This window comes from Lampris incognitus, chromosome 7 (genome assembly GCF_029633865.1).
Source record: "Lampris incognitus isolate fLamInc1 chromosome 7, fLamInc1.hap2, whole genome shotgun sequence".
Lineage (NCBI taxonomy): Eukaryota > Metazoa > Chordata > Actinopteri > Lampriformes > Lampridae > Lampris > Lampris incognitus.
In genome coordinates this window covers 27,672,041-27,696,336 of record NC_079217.1, presented here as the reverse complement: position 1 = coordinate 27,696,336, position 24,296 = coordinate 27,672,041, and the positions used below count along the sequence as shown (strand labels likewise).

The 24,296-nt window shown below is 40.8% G+C and overlaps 1 protein-coding gene across 1 annotated transcript; it reads right to left on the bottom strand.

Annotated features, from left to right (window-relative positions):
• Window positions 1–327: 327 nt before the first annotated feature.
• LOC130115526 (solute carrier family 13 member 2-like) lies at window positions 328–22,468 on the bottom strand. The gene is made up of 13 exons (XM_056283223.1): window positions 22,445–22,468; window positions 20,136–20,266; window positions 13,944–14,072; window positions 13,483–13,619; window positions 13,097–13,350; window positions 11,452–11,623; window positions 10,793–10,915; window positions 10,457–10,666; window positions 6,639–6,733; window positions 3,559–3,674; window positions 3,115–3,276; window positions 2,350–2,487; window positions 328–1,392 (listed from the first exon to the last, which is right to left on the bottom strand). Exons 1-13 carry the CDS (start codon window positions 22,464–22,466, stop codon window positions 1,264–1,266), a joined length of 1,818 nt encoding a protein of 605 aa, XP_056139198.1. The 5' UTR covers window positions 22,467–22,468; the 3' UTR covers window positions 328–1,263.
• Between the last annotated feature and the right edge of the window lie 1,828 nt (window positions 22,469–24,296).

Here is a 24,296-nt window from a genome sequence, read left to right as displayed (position 1 = left end):
AGGAAAATTGTTTGATTTCATCACTGTTTACTCCTCTGACCCCACAGCAATTGCTTAATGAAAAACTATAATTTCTTGATTTTAAAATCCCTCCTATTCTCACACATTACCAGGGTACATGGGTCCCTGTCAAGGATATCTATGGACTGATTTTCATTGTTTTAGTATAGTTTATTTCCTTTTAATTAGATCATTTTGTATTTTTCATCCATCTACGGTTTTGAAAGGATTTGCCTTCTGTCAACCTTGGCTCCGTCTAAACCAGCTGGAGACCCAGTGGTTGTAATCTTATGGATAGCAGTGGTATTTGAGTCCGTCGTCATGTTTAGCAGTCTCCACAAGAGGTGAGCAGTGAGAAGACATCAATGAACCAAAAACTGACACAATTTTATTTTCATAAAAGTTGGAGCAAATTTTATAACCTGTGATTTAGTTTCTTTTTTGGAGGAAGCAGGATAATCAAGAAGAAAAAAAATGGTCACCTGGATTACATCAAGTACATTCACTGTTTTCATAATACAGGATGGTATACAATAGGCTGTATATTCAATTTTATAAACTTTGTTCAAATTAATACATTTTGTTTTATGACATATCAAAAAGGATAGATAATATTGAGATTGATATGATATAATCATATCAATATAATCATATATATAATCATAACGATATGATATAATCATATAAAGTTTTAAACAAATAAAAAAGAATGCAAAATTAAAGTTTACTCTTCATTAGGATGTTGTAACACTTAAAATTAATTTAAAAAGATATATTCTTTGAGCTAATGCAGTGAGAAGTGAATGTAGCAAAGTTTTACCAAATAATGTTTTTCACTCCAATCAAGATGTCATCACCTTGCGTAAACGGTTTTAATATCATAGATGAACCCTTCTAGCTTCCTTGTATTTGCACACACAGTATTTATCCTCTCCTGTCTCTTCACTGAGACTAACCAGATTTTCTGATCTTAATAGGTTTAAGTTGTGACCAGCTTGGCAAACAGTGTCATTTCAAATTCAAATCAGTTTAGGTATCAACTAAGCATATGCTGGAGTATCCTGACAGAGAGTATGACAGATTGTCTGGCAGTGTGCTTACTTTGAAAGCTAGGATGCTCAGGAGCCTGCATATCAGAGGAAAGTCTCCGGTTGATAAGCAATTGTGTTGTCTGGAATGTACACAGGAATTTTCAATTAAAAAAAAAACAGAATAAATAAGTGTGCAAACAGTTCCGTCTTGCTTCTTTCGTCCTCATCATGCTTATGGAGTGGCGGTGACATTGGCCCAAACAGGAAAAGTGTTAAGCTGGAACATGCTTACACCCCAAGTGTTGAGGGCAAGGTTTATTGTTAGGACCCCAACAATGTTGAGCATGAATCCAGCCTTGGCCTGAAATTTGTTAAAAAAAAACAAAAAACAAAACATGCATTTAGTTTTGTGGCAAAACATTATATTCAAGAAATTGTGTCTAAGGCAGAGAATGGCATACATTGTTTAACATTTCCTATATGACATCTAATCTATCCATCCATCCATTATCCAAACTGCTTATCCTGCTCTCAGGGTCGCGGGGATGCTGGAGCCTATCCCAGCAGTCATTGGGCGGCAGGCAGGGAGACACCCTGGACAAGCCACCAGGCCATCACAGGGCTATTTCATTCATATCAAATTTTATATATATATATATATATATATATATATATATAAATCCAGTGAGTCAAGCAAATTCTTTGAGACAGTACTCACTGGATTATTTTGCTCATTTGTTGAGCACTTTCCCTGCCGTTGAGTGTTTCTTTTAACAAAGTCATATATATATATATATATATATATATATATATATATATATATATATATATATATATAGTAATTATAAGTTGATATGAAATAGCCCTATTTATATGCAATATATAATAGATATTATATATAATTAATATATATAATATATAATAAAATAATATATTTCCATTATCCAAACCGCTTATCCTGCTCTCAGGGTCGCGGGGATGCTGGAACCTATCCCAGCAGTCATTGGGCGGCAGGTGACAGGCCATCACACAGGGCCGACATGTTATTAATATATACTAATATATTATAATATATGACATGTAATGTTGAAATGATACCTCATTAACTCAGTTTCCATGATATTTCAAAATCTTATGTTTATGTAAACAGAGATATTAATAATTGGGATTTGGGAGGCATATAAGTGGCTTATATCAAATAAGACCTTACCTCAGACATGAACTTTTTCCCAAAATCCCTTTATGCGTCTAAGTGCACCTACTAAAGTGTTCCTACTTTTTCTGTACACATACATAATGGGGAACTAAAAGGTCTTACCATGTCTATGACTTTAAGTGTGCCATAGGAGAAGGCAATGGCATTGGGTGGGGTGGCCACGGGTAGCATGAAGGCCAGGGAGGCACAGATGGTACAAGGCAACATGACATACAGCGGATGTAATTTGATGGCAGTGGCCTAGGAGTGAATTAGTTTACACTGGTGTTAATAAAGCTTAAAAAGCTCCAGCAGATTTCAAAGTAGTTTTCTTACTGTTGGCTTTTTAAGAGATGCAAGTCATAAATGGAAGTTTAAAGGATCAAACAAACAAAAAAATGGTCTCGATACACACAACCTTTCAGCATTCCTCTGGGACAGTAAAGTCAAATAGTTAATGTTGCAAAATAAATACTGTTTGCCACCATTGCAAAGCAATGAGCGTTATGATTTTAATGTCTGTTGAAAGTGGAGTTAGGCAATATTCAAATGCTGACAGCTAACATGGCTAAACATACAGAACAATGTAGATTTTTGGGTCATTAATTGAAATTTAGGAAAATATTCTAATCCAATCAAAATCCATAAGGAGACAGAGACTGCATAGCCCACCAGGTCCTACCTATCTGTGTTTATCTTTGGATTTGAGTCTAAACTCACAAATTTTATGTCACAAATTTCAATAAAACATGCATTTATGGCATAATTTAACAGGTTTAAATGTCCTTGCTCCTGTATGTGTGTGTGTGTGTGTGTGAGAGAGAGAGGGGGGGGAGACTGAGCAAGAGTCTGTATGTGTCTGTACACATCTTGTTCTGAGGAACTTACCATGGAGGCCAGTATTGGCAGGAAGAGTGTTGTAGTGGCAGTGTTGCTTGAACATTCAGTGAACATCGCCACCAGCAGACACAGTAGAATGGCAATGGCAAAAGGAGGGATGCTCTGCAAGGGTGTTAAACTTTCTCCCAACCACAGAGAAAGTCCTGAAACCTTCATCCAGACCAAAAAATAAAATAAAAAGTCAGCATTAATGCCATGTGCAGGTGCAATACATATAAAACAGTAGCATAAGCAGGCACTTTCCAAGGTGCATAACAAAAATTATTCAAACTGCAAGGACTTTTTAAAAATATGTTTACCCTTTTCTCCATCATTATTGTAATTACATTTTCCTTAACGCTTCCCATTTACCATTTTGTTTGGTCTCTTGCAAAGTGCATTATGTCCTCATTTTCTGAAAACTGTATAGTATATAGCGATCAACTCTAATACCTCACTTCCTCGAGCCAATGCAAAACCTCCACCCAGGAGCAGGATGACACCCCACGGCATCTTTTGGTGGACTAACTCCCAATTTAGCAGAGTTGAAGGAGCTGTGGGGGACTCACCTATCAAACCAAGGGACAAACACAAAGCCGTTTAATTATGCTGTGGGTTTAGGTTATCATAAATTATGGTATCTTATCCTCAACCATGGAGAAACCCTGCCTTTTATGGTCGACAGATAAGATATAATGACAATAAAGTTAACGTGTAAAGATGAAAGGAAATCTGTTAGAAGTCATGCTTGAACATTCTTGTGATGAAAAGGATTCACACTTTAATATTTAACTTTCTCAAGTTTTAAAAATGTTTGGTTCATGCCAAGAGATCTGTTCACATCTTGACCTTGTATTTTCCACAACACTGATTTCACAAAGTGTGGCAGCCAAAAGTCTTGGTGTTACGTTTGATCCCAGCCTTTCCTTTGATAAGCACAGTAAAGAAATCACCAAGATGGCCTTTTTTCACCTGCATAACATAGCTGGAATTCAGTCTTTCCTGTCCATGGCTGATGCAGAGACTCTAATACATGCATTTTTTTTTCATCCAGACTTGATTATTGTGATGTTCTGTTTTCAGGTCTGACACATGCTAGCACTAAAAGTCTTCAGATGGTTCAGAATGCAGCAGCTAGAATCCTAACTACAACTAGAAAATTTTACCATATTACACCAATTCTTTTTTTAATCATTATTATTTTCCCTCCTTTTTCTCCCCAATTGTATCCGGCCAATTACCCCACTCTTCTGAGCCGTCCCGGTCACTGCTCCACCCCCTCTGCCGATCCGGGGAGGGCTGCAGACTACCACATGCGTCCTTCGATACAGGTGTAGTTGCCAGCCGCTTCTTTTCACCTGACAGTGAGGAGTTTCACCAGGGGGACGTAGCGCGTGGGAGGATCACGCTATTCACCCCAGTTCCCCCTCCCCCCTGAACAGGTGCCCCGACCGAACAGAGGAGGTGCTAATGCAGCAACCAGGAAACATAATAATAACAATAATAATAATAAATTAAACTTATATAGCGCTTTTCTAACACTCAAAGTCGCTTTACAATAAACGTGGTGATACAAGACAAAAGATAAACATAACAGACATACAGGGGTGGATGGGAAGGGGGGGGCTACGAGAGGGAGAAGCGGCAACCACACACGACACCAGCAGTACTCTCCAACTTAGACAGATACAAAAGTTGAAGGAAAACAAGCATCATAAATCACAGATGAAAGCAAGTCTGAAGAGGTGAGTCCTGATACTTACCTACATCTGGCTTCCCACCCTCAAACACGGCCAATCGTGTCTGTAGGGACGCCCAACCAAGCCAGAGGTAACATGGGGATTCAAACTAGCGATCCCCGTGTTGGTAGGCAACAAAATAGACCACTACACTACCTGGATGCCCTTTATACCAATTCTTGCCTCCCTTCAGCTGGTGGCAGGGCCTTTTCCTATCAGGCCCCATTCTTGTGGAATAACCTGCCTGCTGCCATCAGACAATCAGAGTCTGTTACGTCCGTTAAATCCAAACTTAAATTTAATCTTTTTGCCTTTGCCTACAATTAGTTGCCTGTAAGTTGAGTGCTTCACAACCTGTACTGCATGGCGTGTCGGTTTCTGTCTCTGCCGACGAGATTATAGCATATTGATTGACTATTGCAAACTGTTATCTTCTCTCATGTCTTTTCTCTTTCTCTAAATGATGTCTTGTCCTTTCTCTTCTTCTGTGTGTGAATGGTGTCATGTAAGAGTCCTTTCTGTGCACATGCAGTCTGTCCTCCTCCCAGGTCTCCATGGTGATGGTGGTTGCCCCCTGGACACTACTTGGCATCCTCCTCATCACATTTTCTTTTTATATATCTTACAAATCCATATAATTTTGTTATCCTGTTTACGTGTTACATACTTCTCTCACTAAGATGTGTGACTAATTTGATGCTGATTGTGTGGCTTGGGTCCTGGGCTGTTCCGGTGGCGTCTGGACACTGCTTGGCATCCTCCTCATCATATTCTTCATAAATTTTATAATTCCATTATAATTCCTTTCTCCTCTTTCAGTGTTGTATTGTGTAAATTGTGTAAACACAACATCCATTGTACGTTGTCCATCTTGGGAGAGAGATCCCTCCTCTGTTGCTCTCCCTGAGGTTTCTTCTTATTTTTTCTACCTGTTAAAGGGTTTTTTTTTTAGGGTGTTGTTCCTTATCCAGGTCTAAGGACAGGATGTTTCGTTACTGTAAAGCCCCTTGAGGCAAATTTGTAATTTGTGATATTGGGCTATACAAATAAAATTGACTTGACTTATTTTAAAATGTTCCCTGTTCGAAAAGAAAAACTGGGCATGAACTCAACATGGCACCTCAAAGTCTGGGCCAACCTTTTTTAGCAGAGTGTGTTTAATCATTCTGTCATCCCTCTGTGTACAAAACATATTCCTTTGCCACTGCTGGAGGGGATAGCAGTGACCTTGTTGATTATCAGCAGGAATGGGCCATGCTCAACTTAAGTTACCAAGAAAGAAAAAAGCATTTTTTTTTGTATTGTTTCCCAGAGTCATTTGTCCAAATGACAAAAAAGATTGTTTTGTTGTGCAGGCTTGATCTTGGAGCTGCAAAGCTGACAATCATTTCTCTACACCTCAGATTTTAAGCCTCTGAAAGGATGTAGGAGGGTTTTTCTGCAATCTCCTGGGTTGTGTGTCACATGACAGTAATTATTCTTGTCTGCATTTGTTCTCGCTCAGTGACAGAAAAGACAGATATGACTACACAATAAAGTTGTACTGATATTCTTCTGTCATTAGAGAAGAGAGTACAAAGGGGTCTGAGTCCTTGCCTTTACACCTCTGTCATTGTAATCTATATAGTTTCCTTATTGTTTTTTTTTTTTTTGCGTCATCATTTCTGCAGGGTAAACATGCCTTCTACACATGGCTCTAGTACTGTACATATGCGGTTTTTCCCAGGCAACACTGCCTATTCACCCATCTGAATGGTGGACTCACAAATATCAAAAGCATAATAGTTAGCTTACCATCCTCGGATGTCCCTCTGGACCAGGGCAGTTTAGATGGGATGCAGAAGAACAGTGCAGACATCGCCACAGCTACAGTGCCGTCAGTGACATACCTATTAATAGATAGATAGGAGATTAAATATTCCTGTTTTTAACATTGACTTCATCTCATCAAACTAGTATTTTTTAAAAAAGTCTAGCATGCTAATGAGAATAAAATGTTCCTGAGTCGACTCATAGATAGTTTGGAGATTACACACTTTAGTCACAGGGGTGTAAGCAACTCAGTGAACTGACATTAATCCAGCATTTGAGGTTACAAAGGCTACCAATATTTAAGACAAATTAAACTTTCATGAAAAAGGATTCTGACCCTTTATTAATTCTATTTACAATCCATATTCATTTATGTGATGAGGTCATATGATTTTGCATGATGTAGTTGATGGTTACTGAGTAAAACTTTTAGAATCAGTATTGATAAATAATAATAATAATAATAATACAAACCCCAATTCCAATGAAGTTGGGACATTGTGTAAAACGTGAATAAAAACAGAATACAATGATTTGCAAATCCTTTTCGACCTATATTAAATCGAATACACTACAATGACAAGATATTTAATGTTCAAACTGATAAACTTGATTGTTTTTTGCAAATATTCACTCATTTTGAATTTGATGCCTGCAACACGTTCCAAAGAAGCTGGGACAGGGGCAACAAAAGACTGGGAAAGTTGAGGAATGCTCAAAAAACACCTGTTTGGAACATTCCACAGGTGAACAGGTTAATTGGAAACAGGGGAGTGTCATGATTGGGTATAGAAGGAGCATCCCCAAAAGGCTCAGTCATTCACAAGCAAGGATGGGGCGAGGTTCACCTCTTTGTGAACAACTGCGTGAGCAAATAGTCCAACAGTTTAAGAACAACGTTTCTCAACATACAATTGCAAGGAACTTAGGGATTTCATCATCTACAGTCCATAATATCATCAAAAGATTCAGAGAATCCAGAGAAATCTCTGCACATAAGCAGCAAGGCCGAAAACCAACATTGAATGCCCGTGACCTTCGATCCCTCAGGTGGCACTGCATTAAAAACCGACATCATCTGTAAAGGATACCACCACGTGGGCTCAGGAACACTTGGGAAAACCATTGTCAGTTAACACAGTTCGTCGCTACATCTACAAGTGCAAGTTAAAACTCTACCATGCAAAGCGAAAGCCATATATCAACAACACCCAGAAACGCCGCCGGCTTCTCTGGGCCAAAGCTCATCTGAGATGGACTGACGCAAAGTGGAAAAGTGTGCTGTGGTCTGACAAGTCCACATTTCAAATTGTTTTTGGAAATCATGGACGTCGTGACCTCCGGGCTAAAGAGGGAAAGGACCATCTGGATTGTTATCAGTGCAAAGTTCAAAAGCCAGCATCTGTGATGGTATGGGGGTGTGTTAGTGCCCATGGCATCATGGGTAACCTGCACATCTGTGAAGGCACCATTAATGCTGAAAGGTACATACAGGTTCTGGAGCAACATATGCTGCCATCCAAGCTACGTCTTTTTCAGGGACGTCCCTGCTTATTTCAGCAAGACAATGCCAAGCCACATTCTGCACGTGTTACAACAGCGTGGCTTCGTAGTAAAAGAGTGCAGGTACTAGACTGGCCTGCCTGCAGTCCAGACCTGTCCCCCATTGACAATGTGTGGCGCATTATGAAGCGCAAAATATGACAACGGAGACCCCAGACTGTTGAGCAGCTGAAGTCGTACATCAAGCAAAGCTTCAACAATTAGTGTCCTCAGTTCCCAAATGCTTATTGAGTGTTGTTAAAAGGAAAGGTGATGTAACACAGTGGTAAACATGCCCCTGTCCCAGCTTTTTTGGAACTTGTTGCAGGCATCAAATTCAAAATGAGTGAATATTTGCAAAAAAAACCAATAAAGTTATCAGTTTGAACATTAAATATCTTGTCTTTGTAGTGTATTCAATTGAATATAGGTCGAAAAGGATTTGCAAATCATTGTATTCTGTTTTTATTTACGTTTTACACACCGTCTCAACTTCATTGGAATTGGGGTTTGTAATACCTTCAAATAATACCTTTTCATTGTAATGCCTTCTTATCTTATATGTTTTTATCTTGTGTTTTTATCTTGTCTGATATGTTTTTAAATATGTAACACCTTATCTTATGTGTTTTTGTCATGTATTTTTGCCTTTTTTTCTTTCTTTTTTTTTGCTGTTTATCTTGAGACACATTGAGTCTACACCTGTCGTATGAAATGTGCTATATAAATAAACTTGATGTGATGGTATCATTGTGGGGTATCTCAGGTGAAACTTGAACATGCATGCGTACATTCAGGTACAATTAGAAAATGTTGAAAGCAAGGGAGGAAGGAAAAATTACAATAAATAATGGTTTAAGTTTTGGACTTTTCCCCTCGCAGAGTTATTACATGGCTTCAGAAGACATGGGTTGTGCCATTTGGAGAACTTCTATGGTCTTTTTTTTTGCCATTTCTGGATCTCTAATGAACTGGCCACCATTCACTGTAATTGTTTGGATTAAAGCTGCTCTGGCATTTATTTTTATAACTCCTTCAGTGTGGTATCGAAACAGAACACCAGCTGGGTTTCTACAGGCATGAGAGTGAGTGGATAATGACAGATTTTACTTTTGGGTGAACTATCCCTTTAACTCAATTTTTTTCAGTCCTGAAAATCCTTGTTCTTGCTTAATTTACTGAAAACTGTGGCTGTGGGCAATAACTGCAGTGGGTCTAGTGCAACCTAAATTTCAAAGAGCTACATGAAATGAAGCAGAGTCACAAGTACTATTACATCAGCACCGTCCCCACTGCCAAGCAAATATGGCTGCACCTAGGTTTTAACCATGGTCTCTCTGAGTAAAGGACTTTCACAAGCTTGCTCTGCCATATTTCTTCTTCTGCTGCTATACTGAAGACATTAAACACTATGCACAAGGACATTTTTCCCAGGAAGTTTTTACACAAAATTAACTATCGAAATAAGCAACTACAACAGTATTCATGATTTGGATATTTGTGGAATAATGATTATCTTTCTTTCTATAAATATGCCAATAATGGAAAATATCAAAAGGAATATTTGTTTGCATGTAGCATTGTAACCCAGCATTGCTCTCCATGTCTATATCTCATCTCCACTGTCAGTTTTGCATACCACTTAGGTCTGTTTTTGTCACATCTGCCTCTGCTGCCTCGCCTTCCACTTCCCGCTTTTGTGTCAGAGCAGAGCCCTACCAGCTGTATCCACTCCTGCAATCAATACAGCGCCTGCAAGTACTCAGCCCATCCACATTGCCAGATCTATTGCCTGCTAAGTCAGTCTACACTGTGAGCCCTTCTCATTGCTATATTTACTTGTTACCTGCACCTGACTCTGTTCTCCTTTCCCTCCAGTCCTGCCTGCTCTGCTCCGGCCGGTCTCCAGCCTTTTGTCTTGTCTTCTCGGCTCCCTTGTCTCCAGTTTTCATCTCATCTACCCTGCTTCTCAGCCCTGTACTCGGGCCCAGCTCTGCTACAGCTTTTCCCCTTTTGTTTTGCATGGACAGCCACCAGCCTGGCTCCCTACATATCCAGACATCCACTTTTCTCTTCTTCTCCCTGGCTCAACAGCCTTGCAATAAATATTCACCTTGGTTCACACTGGTTGTTCCTAATTACAGTGCCCGTTGTCTCCTTCATGTTTTCTGGTCCTAAACTTCACCCATTCAATAAAACTAATTAAACATGAGTGATGGTAAATTATGTAAAGAATATTTAAAAAATACTATACTCACGGTTTATTCTTGTTAAAAAGTACAGTGGCCCAGCCAGGCATAAACCCTGGCTCCCTGGTAAACCACAGAATAACCAGCAAGGTGAAGACCGCCAGCACACAGCTCTCAGCAAAGCTTATGCTGCCCAGCTTTTTGAACTCGTTTCTCATCACCTGGTATGCTTCCTTGTCCCCACTATTGTTTTTGCCACATCCAAATGACTTTTTCAAGCTTGAATAATAAAAGGAAATCAAGATGTATGAGTCAGGTTGTAAACAATATCAAACTTATGAACAGGTTATGGACAAACTTATGGACATGAGATAAGATAACATGACTGGAGTCTATAAAACTTACTTGAAGCCCAAGTAAATGAACTGTAGCCACAACCAACACAGGGCTAGCATTAGCATCATATTGGGAAATGCGAAGCCAAACCAGCTAGCAAAGTTAATTATGTCTCCGTTGCCTGGAAAGAGCCTGTAAGTAAAAAGTAAAGTAATAGCATAATGAATGAAATTAATTATAGAAGGATTTTCAATATGTTTAGCATCATGTTATATTTTAAGTCTGCTGTTCTCAAATAACAATTTTGCAGCGGCACTCAGCAGTGCCAAAATTTTTGTCCAAAGACAAACTAAACAAGTAAATTTATTATTTTTGTTGTTAAAAAGTAAGCTTATGGGTAATTGGCCAAGTACAGTTGGGAAGAAATAGGGGGGGGGTGGCCAAAACAAAAAACAAGTAAGCTAACCAAGACTAGAATGGTAAAAAATAGGTAATGCGCAATACAGTGGTACTGTATTAAGCTGACTCCGCATGAATTTGAAATGGAGGCAAGGATTAACTGCAACACCAATCATAAATACATAATCATAACAATGAATGAAGTCCTGCCCTGGTCATACTTGAAAAAGGTGACAGGACATTCGAGAGCAGGCTCTAAGTAGTGTGAGTTTGTGTGTATATGTGTGTTCATATGTCTGTTAATGTGTGTGCATGGGCACAGATCATACTCGTCAATTTGGCCTTTCAGGATGACATTTGGGGTGGTTCCTGTTAGAGTGGCCGTTCCTCCGATGCTGGCAGAATAACACACACTCAGACACATGCCCTTCGACAGGTTCAAATACTTCTGTTCCCTATTTATTCTCCTTTGCTCTGCCTCTGCGCTCTCTTCACAAGCTTCTACAGGGACAAAAACAACGATCAGCGAAATCGAGATTTAAATGCATCATTGTACCAATGAACAGACACTCATTTTGTTCAGCTGAATACTGTGATATGAACTTGAACTTGATCATCCACACAGCTGTTTGCACACGTTTTACATTTTCAAGTAGGCTTTTCGGTATTTTAAAAGGGCTTGTTTTTTTGCCTTCAAAATGGGGATGGGGACAGGGGAAATTTTAGTTTAAAAACCTTATAAATGAAGCTTGTATCAAATATGCCTCTGCATTTTCTCATTGAGTACACGCGACTCAGCAATTAGTAGGAATCCAAATATATTGTGCACCATTTATACTATGTTAACTTCAGAGGTCAGGATTTCTCCATAAAATCATGTAACAAATGAGGTGCTTGCACTGCATAAACTTATTCAAAGAGTAAACAAGATAAATAGCCTCAACTTATCTGAGTTCCTCCCCATTATCCTTGTCTCGATGAGATGAATGATTGACCGGGTGTCTCTTTCTCAAGGGGGCCACAGTTTTATCCTTCAGTATCTGTGACCTTTCCAGCAGCAGTATAGAAAACAACCCTATGTAAACACTTATCTGTGCTGAATACAGGCACCGACTGACTGTCTGAAAATACAGTGTATTCAAATGGTGCAAAACATGTATTGCACCAGGCATTACGTTCACGTTGCTGTCACACTGCTGATTTGGTTATTCCTCATTATATGCTGGACACAATAGCATGACGGTATCACCTGAAAGAGAGTCATGAAACCGACCCAGACTGGGACCATTGTCTTTGAATTGGATTTCCATCACTTCCTTTGTATCCTTCCTGCGATCATCTAAATTTGTAAATGAAAGAAACCATTGCAAAAAAATAAAATAAGAAAAACTCTGCACAGTAAGCAAGAACTAAAAAGTGGCCAGATGGTCACTAAAAAGTGATCTCAGCCAAAACAAATTCTACTAAAGATTTTCGGAGAAAAATACAAGACAGTTTTTTATTAATAATTTTTTTTTTTTTTTTTTAGGATTTCCCCCCTTTTCTTCCCCAATTGTACCCGGCCATTTACCCCACTACTCCACCCCCTCTGCTGAGCCGGGGAGGGCTGCAGACTACCACATGCCTCCTCCGATACATTTGGAGTCACCAGCCGCTTCTTTTCACCTGACAGTGAGGAGTTTCACCAGGGAGACATAGTGCGTGGGAGGGTCACGCTATTCCCCCCTGTCTCCGCCCCCCCTGAACAGATGCCCCGACCAACCAGAGGAGGTGCTAGTGGAGCGACCAGGACACATACCCACATCCGGCTTCCCACCCGCAGACACGGGCAATTGTGTCTGTACAGACGGACGCCCGACCAAGCCGGAGGTAACACAGAGATTCGAACCGGCAAGCCACATGTTGGTAGGCAACGGAATAGACTGCTACGCTGCCCAGACCCCGACATTTAATTTTCTAACAGGACAGACACACCCATATCAATGCCGCTGTCTTGAGGTTTAGTTGGTTTTTCATCAACCTCCTGATTGACACCCATCTCGAAGGCCAGATTTTCCTGACCAGCTTTTGTGTCACACTGGCCCAACTCCCTCTCCTCAGCTTTGGCCTCTGTGTCAGACAGCTGTTGGAGCACAGCATTGGCAATGGGTAGCATCATGGCTGTAGAGGCTGAGTTACTGATCCACATAGACAGGAAAGCCGTGGTGACCATGAAACCCATCATTAGGCTGGAGAGGAGGGAAAACGAGGGTTAAAGTTACAATAGGACATCTGGAAAAAAGATAGAGGAAGTTAAAGTGACAGGTTAGATCCGGGGAGAACAAAGTTTTTTTTTTTTTTTTGATAATACAGTATCTTACAGAGCTGGCTTCACCCCTACAAGAAGTAAAACTCGGAGTGCAATTCTCTTGTGTAAACTCCAGTGCTCCACAGCAATAGCCACCAGCAAACCACCGATGAACAACATGTTGGAGTCTTTCAGGTACTGGATACAAACCTGATTAATGAAAACAATACAGAGAGAATGCAGAAATTTGTGTCTTGTCATGAACAGTCTCCTTCTGACATAAATTACAATCTGGCAAGATATGCAAATATTTGACCTCTCAGGAGAGAAAAAAGACCCTGTCTGCTGAGATATGAAAATAAAATGAAAATTAAATATACTAGATTTTGCTTAACTTTTTACAAATGAATCTAACACAACTCAGTCTAAACAACGGTTAATGGTTAGCATTAAAATACATGAATAAGTGGTTTACTATACAGTCAGATTCATATAGGCTACTTTTGTTGGGAAGGATGGATGAAATATATGTACCTCGCTTGATTGCATGATGCCCATCATAGGGAATAAAATGACAGGGAGAAGTGCCGTCACAGGCAGAGGTAAACACTCTGTGCACCAGTAGATTGTCATGAGGATGATCACATAGCCGCATTTGGCTTCCTGTGTTGTGCAGACAAGGACAGTGCACAAGGCAAGATTCTGTATAGGCTGACATTATGGATGTTCTGATGCACTTGATTGCATGCAATGACAATTTAGTTGCACTGAGGCAGGGAAACTAAACAAACCCCGGCAAATATATTCTGTATGGATTGATTGATACGAAGTAAGGCTAGCGTACATGGATACGCGCGCGCACACACATAAGCATACTGTACAGAGAGGAAACATAAAATCAAGAACAGAGCACTCACAAAGCACATAGTTCTCATCACCATTCAAATTCACTGAATTATGGAGACTTTCATCCGGAAAGGCAGAGATTGTGGTCTTTCAATTAACTGGAATGCAGTCATTGCCTGGATATGCCCCATTTTTTTTTTAATTTAGAGTAGTCAAAGATTATATGGTTCAGAGGGTCAGTAGTAGGGCTCCCTACTTGACAAGTGGAGCTGATGGACAATTGCTGTCCAATAATTTGTTCTATGTTTTGGATTCCCTGTTCTTGTAACTACCTACACTCACTGGCCACTTTATTAGGTACACCTTGCTAGTACCGGGTTGGACCCCCTTTTGCCTTCAGAACTGCCTTAATCCTTCGTGGCACAGATTCCACAAGGTACTGGAAAAATTCCTCAGAGAGTTTGGTCCATATTGACATGATAGCATCACGCAGTTGCTGCAGATTTGTCGGCTGCACATCCATGATGCGAGTCTCCCGGTCCACCACATCCCAAAGGTGCTCTACTGGATTGAGATCTGGTGACTGTGGAGGCCATTTGAGTACAGTGAACTCATTGTCATGTTCAAGAAACCAGTCTGAGATGATTCGAGCTTTATGACATGGCGCGTTATCCTGCTGGAAGTAGCCATCAGAAGATGGGAACACTGTGGTCATAAAGGGATGGACATGGTCAGCAACAATACTCAGGTAGGCTGTGGCGTTGACACGATGCTCAATTGGTACTAAGGGGCCCAAAGTGTGCCAAGAAAATATCCCCCACACCATTACACCACCACCACCAGCCTGAACCGTTGATACAAGGCAGGATGGATCCATGCTTTCATGTTGTTGACGCCAAATTCTGACCCTACCATCCGAATGTCACAGCAGAAATCGAGACTCATCAGACCAGGCAACGTTTTTCCAATCTTCTATTGTCCAATTTTGGTGAGCCTGTGCGAATTGTAGCCTCAGTTTCCTGTTCTTAGCTGACAGGAGTGGCACCCGGTGTGGTCTTCTGCTGCTCTAGCCCATATGCCTCAAGGTTCGACGTGTTGTGCGTTCAGAGATGCTCTTCTGCATACCTCGGTTGTAATGAGTGGTTATTTGAGTTACTGTTGCCTTTCTATCAGCTCGAACCAGTCTGGCTATTCTCCTCCGACCTCTGGCATCAACAAGGCATTTTCGCCCACAGAACTGCCGCTCACCGGAAATTTTCTCTTTTTCGGACCATTCTCTGTAAACCCTAGAGATGGTTGTGCACGAAAATCCCAGTAGATCAGCAGTTTCTGAAATACTCAGACCAGCCCATCTGGCACCAACAACCATGCCACGTTCAAGGTCACTTAAATCACCTTTCTTCCCCATTCTGATGTTCGGTTTGAACTGCAGCAGATCGTCTTGACCATGTCTACATGCCTAAATGCATTGAGTTGCTGCCATGTGATTGGCTGATTAGAAATTTGCATTAATGAGCAGTTGGACAGGTGTGCCTAATAAAGTGGCCGGTGAGTGTATATCTCTATCTGCTCTCCCCGTCTCTGTATGTGTGTCTCTCTCTCTGTCTCTCTCTGTCTCTCTCTGTCTCTCTGTCTCTCTCTCACTGTCTATCTCTTATGCTCTCCATTCATCTCCATTGGATTTTAAGAGAAGATTACATCAATTTCAAATCAATTTAAATCAAATCAATTTTATTTGTATTGCCCAATATCACAAATTACACATGTGCCTCAGTCAGATGACTACTATATAGCTGGCACAGGTGCTGAATAAATTGCTCTTACATAGATTACTAATATACATCAGGGGGAGGAAAATTTGTGGTGTCAATGTCAACTGATGAAGACTACAATTGAGAAAAGAAGCGGTTTTGTTCTCAAATCGTTTTGTTTCTGTTCATTTGAAATTGCTTCACAGAGTAGACTGCTTGAAATATGCAGTAGCCATGATTTGAAGTGTTGAAGATGGCTTTTCCCTCATCCATTCTGGGCCTGGTGTAATAATAATAATAATAAATAAATGTTATATAACGCTGTTCTAACACTCCAAGTCGCTTTACAATAAACGGCGGTGAAACAAGACAACATATAAACATAACAGACATACAGGGGTGGATGGGAAGAGGGGGGCTACGAGATACGAGAGGGGGAAGCGGCAGCCACACACAATGCCAGCAGTACTCTGGCTTAAACAGATACAAAAGGGCAAGAAAAACAAAACAACAGCACTGTAGATGTTGATTTTCTGTAGGGGTTTACTGCCGTAGCCTAGTCCTCTTCTGAGGTATCCACTAGGCAGTGGCAATATTTAACCCATAGCTGGGGGCTGGTTCATGGGCATCAGGGAATATCCACACAGGGCCTGCGTACCGTACGTCTAGGTGCCAGACCTCTTCCGAGTCTCTTGTAGTTCAGCCAGGGTCCAAGGTGTACCCAGTTACCGTGTGTCACCACGAGGAGGCACTACATAGGGCTCGCTGTTGGAGAGGCTATGTACTGGCAGGGAGAGACTTACATGCTCGGCTCTCCTGTTCGCATTTCTGCTAGCCAGCGATGATGGCTGAGAGTGAGATGTGACAGGCCCAGAACACTACACCAACACACTGTAATGTAGAGGTCCTGGAAGATGAGCCATTCAAAGCTGTTTGGTGGCTGACACTAACCAGATCCTTATGGATAATGTGACGTTGGACTCAGTGATGCTCTTGTACAATTAGTGCACAACTGTTGGCAGAAGGTTGAATTTCATCAGCCATGGCAAAACGTATGCTGCTGAGCCTTTTTTAATGAAAGGATTACTGTTGCCCTACCAGTAGGAGTCCTGGGAATTTGTGGTTCCCAGTAATTTACTCTGCTCTGGGCTGGGTGAGTAATAATGCTGTCTTTTCCTGAAATCCATAATCAATATCAGAGTCTACAGAACTGCAGGAAGCTGCAGGAAGCTGCAGGAAGACATCAGATGCTCAACTCCGTGTCTGTCACCATCATGTGAGTCCATTCAGCGCTGTGTCATCTGCAAACTTGAGCAGCGTTACAGAAAGGCTTTCTTGGATGTGATGTCATTGGTGTTGGAGCAACACAGCAGAGGAGAAAGAAAATGGATTCCAACACAGAAGAGTACTTGTCTTAGGGTCAGGGTGTCCATTGCATCCCTGCCCCACGATGCATGGCATTGTCTGTCTGTCAAGAAGTAAGTCATCCACCTGCAGTTTGGCCAGTGGTCCGTAAGAGCTTGTATGATGGTGTTAAACATAGAGGTGTTGTCTGCACTGCTCTTTAACATGTTGTTGCTTTAACCAGCTGTTGACTAATAAAGTGAGAGCCTAAGCAAACTGCGTCATATACAAGCCTATTAGCCCTTTATAAGCATTGTGGGAATCACTACATTCTCTCCCCTCCTTTATCAACCCAACCTTGACTTATCTCTACCCTGGTCTTCAGTGACCCTCCTAATTCAGTCCTAACAGTGGAGTTACTCTATATCATCCTTCATAACCTGAGAATTTGTGTCCTTGTAGAGTAATTATTGGACGTTTCCAGAAGCGAAACACATTTCCTCCTTCCTCCTGCTTTCAACTCTTGGCATTATGGTATTATCATATTTATAGATTTCCCTTCAGCTTTTAACACAATCCAGCCACATCTGTTTGCAGAAAAGCTAATTCATCTTTTCAGAGTGGATCTTAATCTAGTTGACTGGATACTGGACTTCTTGACTGATAGGTCCCAGTGAGTGAGGGTTAATTGCTCTTTTTCCAATCAGCTGTACTCTTCAACTGGTTCCCCTCAGGGCTGTTATTTCTCCCCGTTACTCTACATCTTGTACACTAATGACTGTCGCAGCAACCATACCAACAGACACATATTCAAATTTGTGGATGATTCGGTGATTGTACGTCTTCTTGAAGGGGAGGAGGAACAACGTGGACCTGTGGTCGATGATTTTGTATCTTGGTGTAATGAGTCCTTTCTCCGCTTAAACGTGTCTAAAACTAAAGATATGATAATCAGTTCTAAAAAGACTCCTCCTAGTCCTGTACCAATCAGCATTAAAGGTGCTGACATTGAGCTTGTGGACAGCTACAAATATCTGGGGGTTGTTCTCAACAAAAAAATTGTGCTTTGAAACTCATGTTGCCTCCACATCAAAGAAGGTCCAGCAAAGACTGTTTCCCTGAGGAAAATGTGGACATTTAATGTCTCCTCCCAGGTGATGACACTCTTTTATAGATGTTTTATTGAAACAGTTTTAACGTACTGTATTGTGGCTTGGTTTGGTAACGTGACTGGCCAATAAAAAAACGGCTCGAAAGACTCATCAAATGGGCTAGTAAGATTTCAGGGAGAAGCCAAGCCCAGCTTACCGACCTTTATAATAGGAGGGTGCTCAGAAAGGGAACTTCCCTTCTGGAGTGCCAAAGTCACCCCCTTCGGCCAGAGTTTGAGCTGTTACCTTCAGGTCATCGGTTGAGGATGCCCTGTATTAGGGCTAAGGGATACAGGGCTTCCTTTGTCCCCTCTGCCACCCAATTGTTAAATAGTAGATAGTATGCATCTGATTTTAGATTTTATATTTGATATTTGAACTACTTTGGTTCTGCAGCTATGCCCTGTTGTCAATTTCGCCTTGATGTTTGTATGTTTTGTCTTTGTGTCAGAGTTTTTATACTGGCTGCAAACTAATTTCCCTGCAAGGGTCAATAAAGATACTTTGACTTTGATCATGTAAATGTCAGTCATAAAGAACAAAACAGACTGCTTATCAGTGCTGTAGTAAAATTATTTCACATCATTTAGAATAAAAGCATCAAATCATATCACATTTCTATGGCTGAGCAATCTAAAACTTCACGCTTGACTTCGTGCCATGGTATATTTATTGGATTTATAGTTTACAAATGCTGATGTATTTTTTTAGCAGAGAGCAAACATTTGATAAGAAAAATACCATTTCCAGAACTTGGTTGCCTACTCTAAGCTACATTAACAGTTTAATGCTGATATTTAGCTGATGAGAATTCCCAATAAAAACACATCAGCCAAGTTGCACAATTGCATTTTAAGCCCCTAGTCAAGCCCGATGAAACATACTGGTATGGTAATGTGCCTGTGAAATCAGAGTGCAGGATAGACAGGACACAATGGAAATCTACTGTCTAGATTATAATGTCCCTTTAACATCAGCTGCATGCCCTGAAGTCACATGGTAGTACCAGTAGCTGTTAAGATGGTCAATGAAGTACTATGAAACTGAACAAATGCATGACTTGTTTAGCCTCTTTTTCATTGAGTCAGTCTGTTTTTAACTCTGCATTAGACAATGAGCAATTTTATTTCATGAACAATCAGATAGCCTTGTGTTTGAAATGAAAGAAAACATTTAATTTAAATATTATTTTTTATGCCACAACTAATTTGTGTTTTGAGTCAAGGTTACAAACTCTAAATAATCAAGATGTATCAGCAGAACTTTATCAGCAAAAAAAAACACTTTCAAGGACCCCACATATCTCCAATCTATCTCCCAAAATCTGAATTACAAGTAATTTAAGAGGTTTTATGGAGTCATCACAGGCAACAGATGCAGATCCTTAATTCCTGCTTTTTGTTCTCAACAATATCAAATAATTACTGAGGCTGACTGCAGAAAACTGCAGCAAAATACCATTCGACTTCCTTTGATATCTGAGGCATTTACCCAAATAGACCTCAAAGAGGTATGTATGCTCAAACACACACACACACACACACACACACACACACACACACACACACACACACACACACACACACACACACACACACACACACACACACACACAGATGCATACATGTTCTTACCGGTCTGGGGATGACCAGAGGCAATGGCAGAATCAGCAGAGGTGTGAGGAATATCAGCAGGTAATTCCGATACCTCCACAGCCACTGAAGAAAGCCAGCCATGTTCCAGCTGTGCTTTGGATATACAGAGTCTTGGGAGTGAAGAAGAACAGAGATGAAAAAAATAAAAATTGAAACAAGGGGGGAAATTTTACGAGATTAGCGACACCACTGTACCATTTGAAATAGAGCGTAGTAGGTAAAGCCACAGTTTATATATATATTGCCCATAGTCAGGTTTAAACATTAACTTTTGAGTTAGGCGGGCTATATTCAAAAGGTGTTTTACAGTCAAGTGTTTGGAAAGTGATAGGAAAAACTTGTCTTCAAAGTCTGTCTGATTGTCAGATCAGTGATATCCCTGCTAAATATCAGGTTTGCCAATAACACATTCAAAAAGAGGTCTTATCATTCATGACAATGCCAAATTTGAAATAATTTTAACACCAGGTTTTATCAAATAGCCATATGAATATCTGTTCATGTAATAGATATATCTATATTTCTGTCTTAACGTGCACTGCACAGTATATGTCATATCAATCACAATACTGTTAACACTAGACACACACACACACACACACACACACACACACACACACACACACACACACACACACACACACACACACACACACACACACACACACACACACACACACACACACACACACACACACTTCTGGTCCATAAAGTTGTAGATGGTCCATTTGCATTTGGTGATATATGGCGTCCATATTCATCTAAGAATAAATCACATTTTCCTTCCTTTGTAAATTGGTTGACTCTAGAGGCCTTTAGAAGTGAGCAGTAACCTTACAGGGAGGGCCAAGACAACCACATGGAAGGAATCACAGAAAGCAGAAAGGCTTTTCCTTTGCGACAGTCCACCTGCTCAGTCGGTTTTGTTTCTCTGTTTGTCGATATGTTGCTTTCCTTGGAGGCCCGTAGGAGGAAGAGGGATTAGAAGGGTGGTCAGTTCCTTACGGCCCACTACCGGGAAGCCTGGACCCATGCAGGCTTACTCAAGACGGCCACTAAGGCAGTTTCCATCTGTTCTGTTGAACATCTGTTGTGTTGCTGTAGAGCCCCTTGAGAGAAATTTGTAATTTGTGATATTGGGCTATACTAATAAGATTGACTTGACTTGACTTGACTTGTTCTTTCACCAGACTCTTGCCAGCATTATTTGTGGTTGTGGTTGTTTCATAATCTGTGTACTATACCCTCCCCATACAGTTCACCTATCCACACACTACACACACATCAGAAATCACTGAGTTCATAACCCAGCTGTATTTTTGCATTGTAATTGTTTGTTTTGATAGATTAGCATACCCTCCTTTGATTTATCATATTTTTGTGCCTGTTTATGAGATATTCCAATGTTCACTTAACCCTACATCCCATTAAAGTTGGCATTGAGCAGATGTGAGGCAATAAAAGGATTTTTACAGCGAATGCAGACTCGCCACATTTAAATAGCTGGGCGAATGGAAATTATTTCACAGCACTTTGTGGACAATATTGTTGTTTTTAGATTCAAAATATGCTGATGTGAAATGGGCAAATTTTCGAAATGCTTTAAAAGGATAATAATCTCTCTTGCATGGGCATTTTTTCTAAATGGCGAACACGTCTCACTGAGGTCTTTACCACTTGTAAAATGGCTGCTGCAGATCCTGAGAATGTAGCTTGCAACGGTAATGAAACATCACACAATGAGAAAGTGGTTGTGAAATGTGTAACTTTCACTTTGCTTTTGATTTTGAATCTCAACATTCTTTTAAATGTAACTTTGTATTTTCCCTTACAGTGTTTATGAATCCAAAGATGCTTTGAGCAAATGGGAAAATGTGATACTACCTTTATGTCTTCATGCATGCTCAATAATCCAGGTAAGAAAATCAAAGAAGGTTGAAGCAGTTCATCCGGACATCTAAGTGACATCTTGTCACTTAGATGAGTGATGAAAGGTACCTTACAAAATGCTTGTCAATGTTCGTTACCGGCAACTGCCGTTTGAATGTCTCTAATATTATAGAAATATTTGTTTGATAAATCTCAGCTGAGTCCAACTCTGTCATTTCTAAACATTTTTTGTTTATCGTCTCTTATGTTAGGGATTGGAGATTGAAATATTTTTGATTCCTCTCCAGCAGAAGAATAAAGACGACCTAACATAGTATGTTATGTCGGGTATTCTGGTTGAATGTCCACCAAGTGGTCCATGCCTAATAAATACTAAGCCAATCAAAAAATGTAGCTACCTCTCCAACGGTCCATCAACATCACAATTCTGAACAGGCATCGTCTATCATATTCAGTTTCATCAGGAAGACACTTGGAGAGTTAGGGGTTTAAGAAGCAAATTACGAGGCGTCTGGGTGGCGTGGTGGTCTGTTCCCCTGTCTACTAACACGGGGATCATCTATTCGAATCCCCATGTTACCTCCGGTTTGGTTGGGCGTCCCTACAGACAAAGTTGGCCGTGTCTGCTGGTGCGAAGCCGGCTGTGGGTGTGTGTCCTGGTCGCTGCATTAGTGCCTCCTCTGGTTGGTCGGGCGCCTGTCCGGAGGGGAGGGGAGGGGGGGAATTCACTGTCAGCTGAAAATAACTCCTCACTGTCAGGTGAAAAGAAGCAGCTGGCGACTCCACATGTATCAGAAGAGGCAAATGGTAGTCTGCAGCCCTCCCTGGATCGGCAGGGGGGGTGGAGCAGTGACCAGGATGCCTCGGAAGATTGGGGTAATTGAACGGGTACAATGAGGAGGGAACATTTTTTTAAAAAGAAGAAGGAGGAGGAAATTACGGACTTGATGGATTTGACCTGAGTAAAGTTTTGATTTTTGGAGACCTGGGTAAAGCCTCTTGAATGAAGGGGGGGGGGGGTTGAATATCAATCAGTTTTACTCTGCAATTCACCACCTACCAATGAAGTACATAATTTTCCAGCGAATGAAAAAGGGACCATCAATCGGAGCGTGGGGGTGCTGGACGATGTATGTATCTGATATCGCTGTGTTAGTGTTGTTCCCACGACATCATTATTATAATGTTGCTCCAGGACCACACTTACAACGGACCAATCACGTTGTGCTATTGTGCGAGGAAAAAGACTGATGTGGGATTAAGTTGTGGGTTAACGTAGGTTAGCTATCGGTTGGGTTAAGGCTAGCTATCGGTTAAGGTTAGCTATCGGTTAAGGTTAGGGTTAAGTTGAAGTATTTGTGTTTTTGTGATCTTTTTCCCCACTGTTACAAAGGCACGACATCACAACAATGTGACTGGTCCATTGCAATTATGGCCCTGGAGCAACGGTATAATTACGATGCCATGGCGATATCAGATCTTGCGGTGCTGAAGGGCGTCCACAATAAAAGTTAGAGGTGCTGACACAGGTGCTTTTAAAGCAGTCTAAAGGGCAAAACAGCTATTTTTCTGCATGCTAAAACAGTTTCAAAAGACAATGCATTGTTATGTTTACATTTCAGAATATTTTGTTTTTCAGAAACATCAGACCGACTGTTGCTTAGAAGCAGTAAGCAATGCTCGAGTGTAAAATAATTGTTGGTCTGCAGCCATCAGCCAGTAAAGGTTTTTGAAGCAGTGCTGACATCACTGAAGTCTTGAATGATCTTCCCGTTAAAGAGATGTTATCTTTCTATACACTTTCAGGCAAATTGGTGGGCAACATTTCCAACACAAGACGCCTAAAAGAAGAGACACGAAGAAAATGGGATACAGATGAGAAGTGTTGGTTTTACTCTTCTCGGGTATCAGTATGGCGTTATAATCTCTGTCTATATAACCTCTGGGTTTATATTCTGGCAAAGCACAATAGGGCGGCCGAATCATTATTAAGGCCCTTTACATAACTGTGAGTCTGTGTGTCTGAGTGCACACGGCTCTATACACGTGCCTGTGTCCCACCATTAGATAGTGAACAATAGGAGTCTTCCATGTCCAGGCTGAGTGGGTTAGCTTTTATTGCTCAAGACAACCTTGAGAGGGCTTGAAATGACTCTCAAGCACAAAGTCCCTCACAAGTCAGCAAAAAAAAGTTCCTCAAAGTTGTAAGATAATGGTCAAACATGCGATTTATAAAATATGTACATTTTG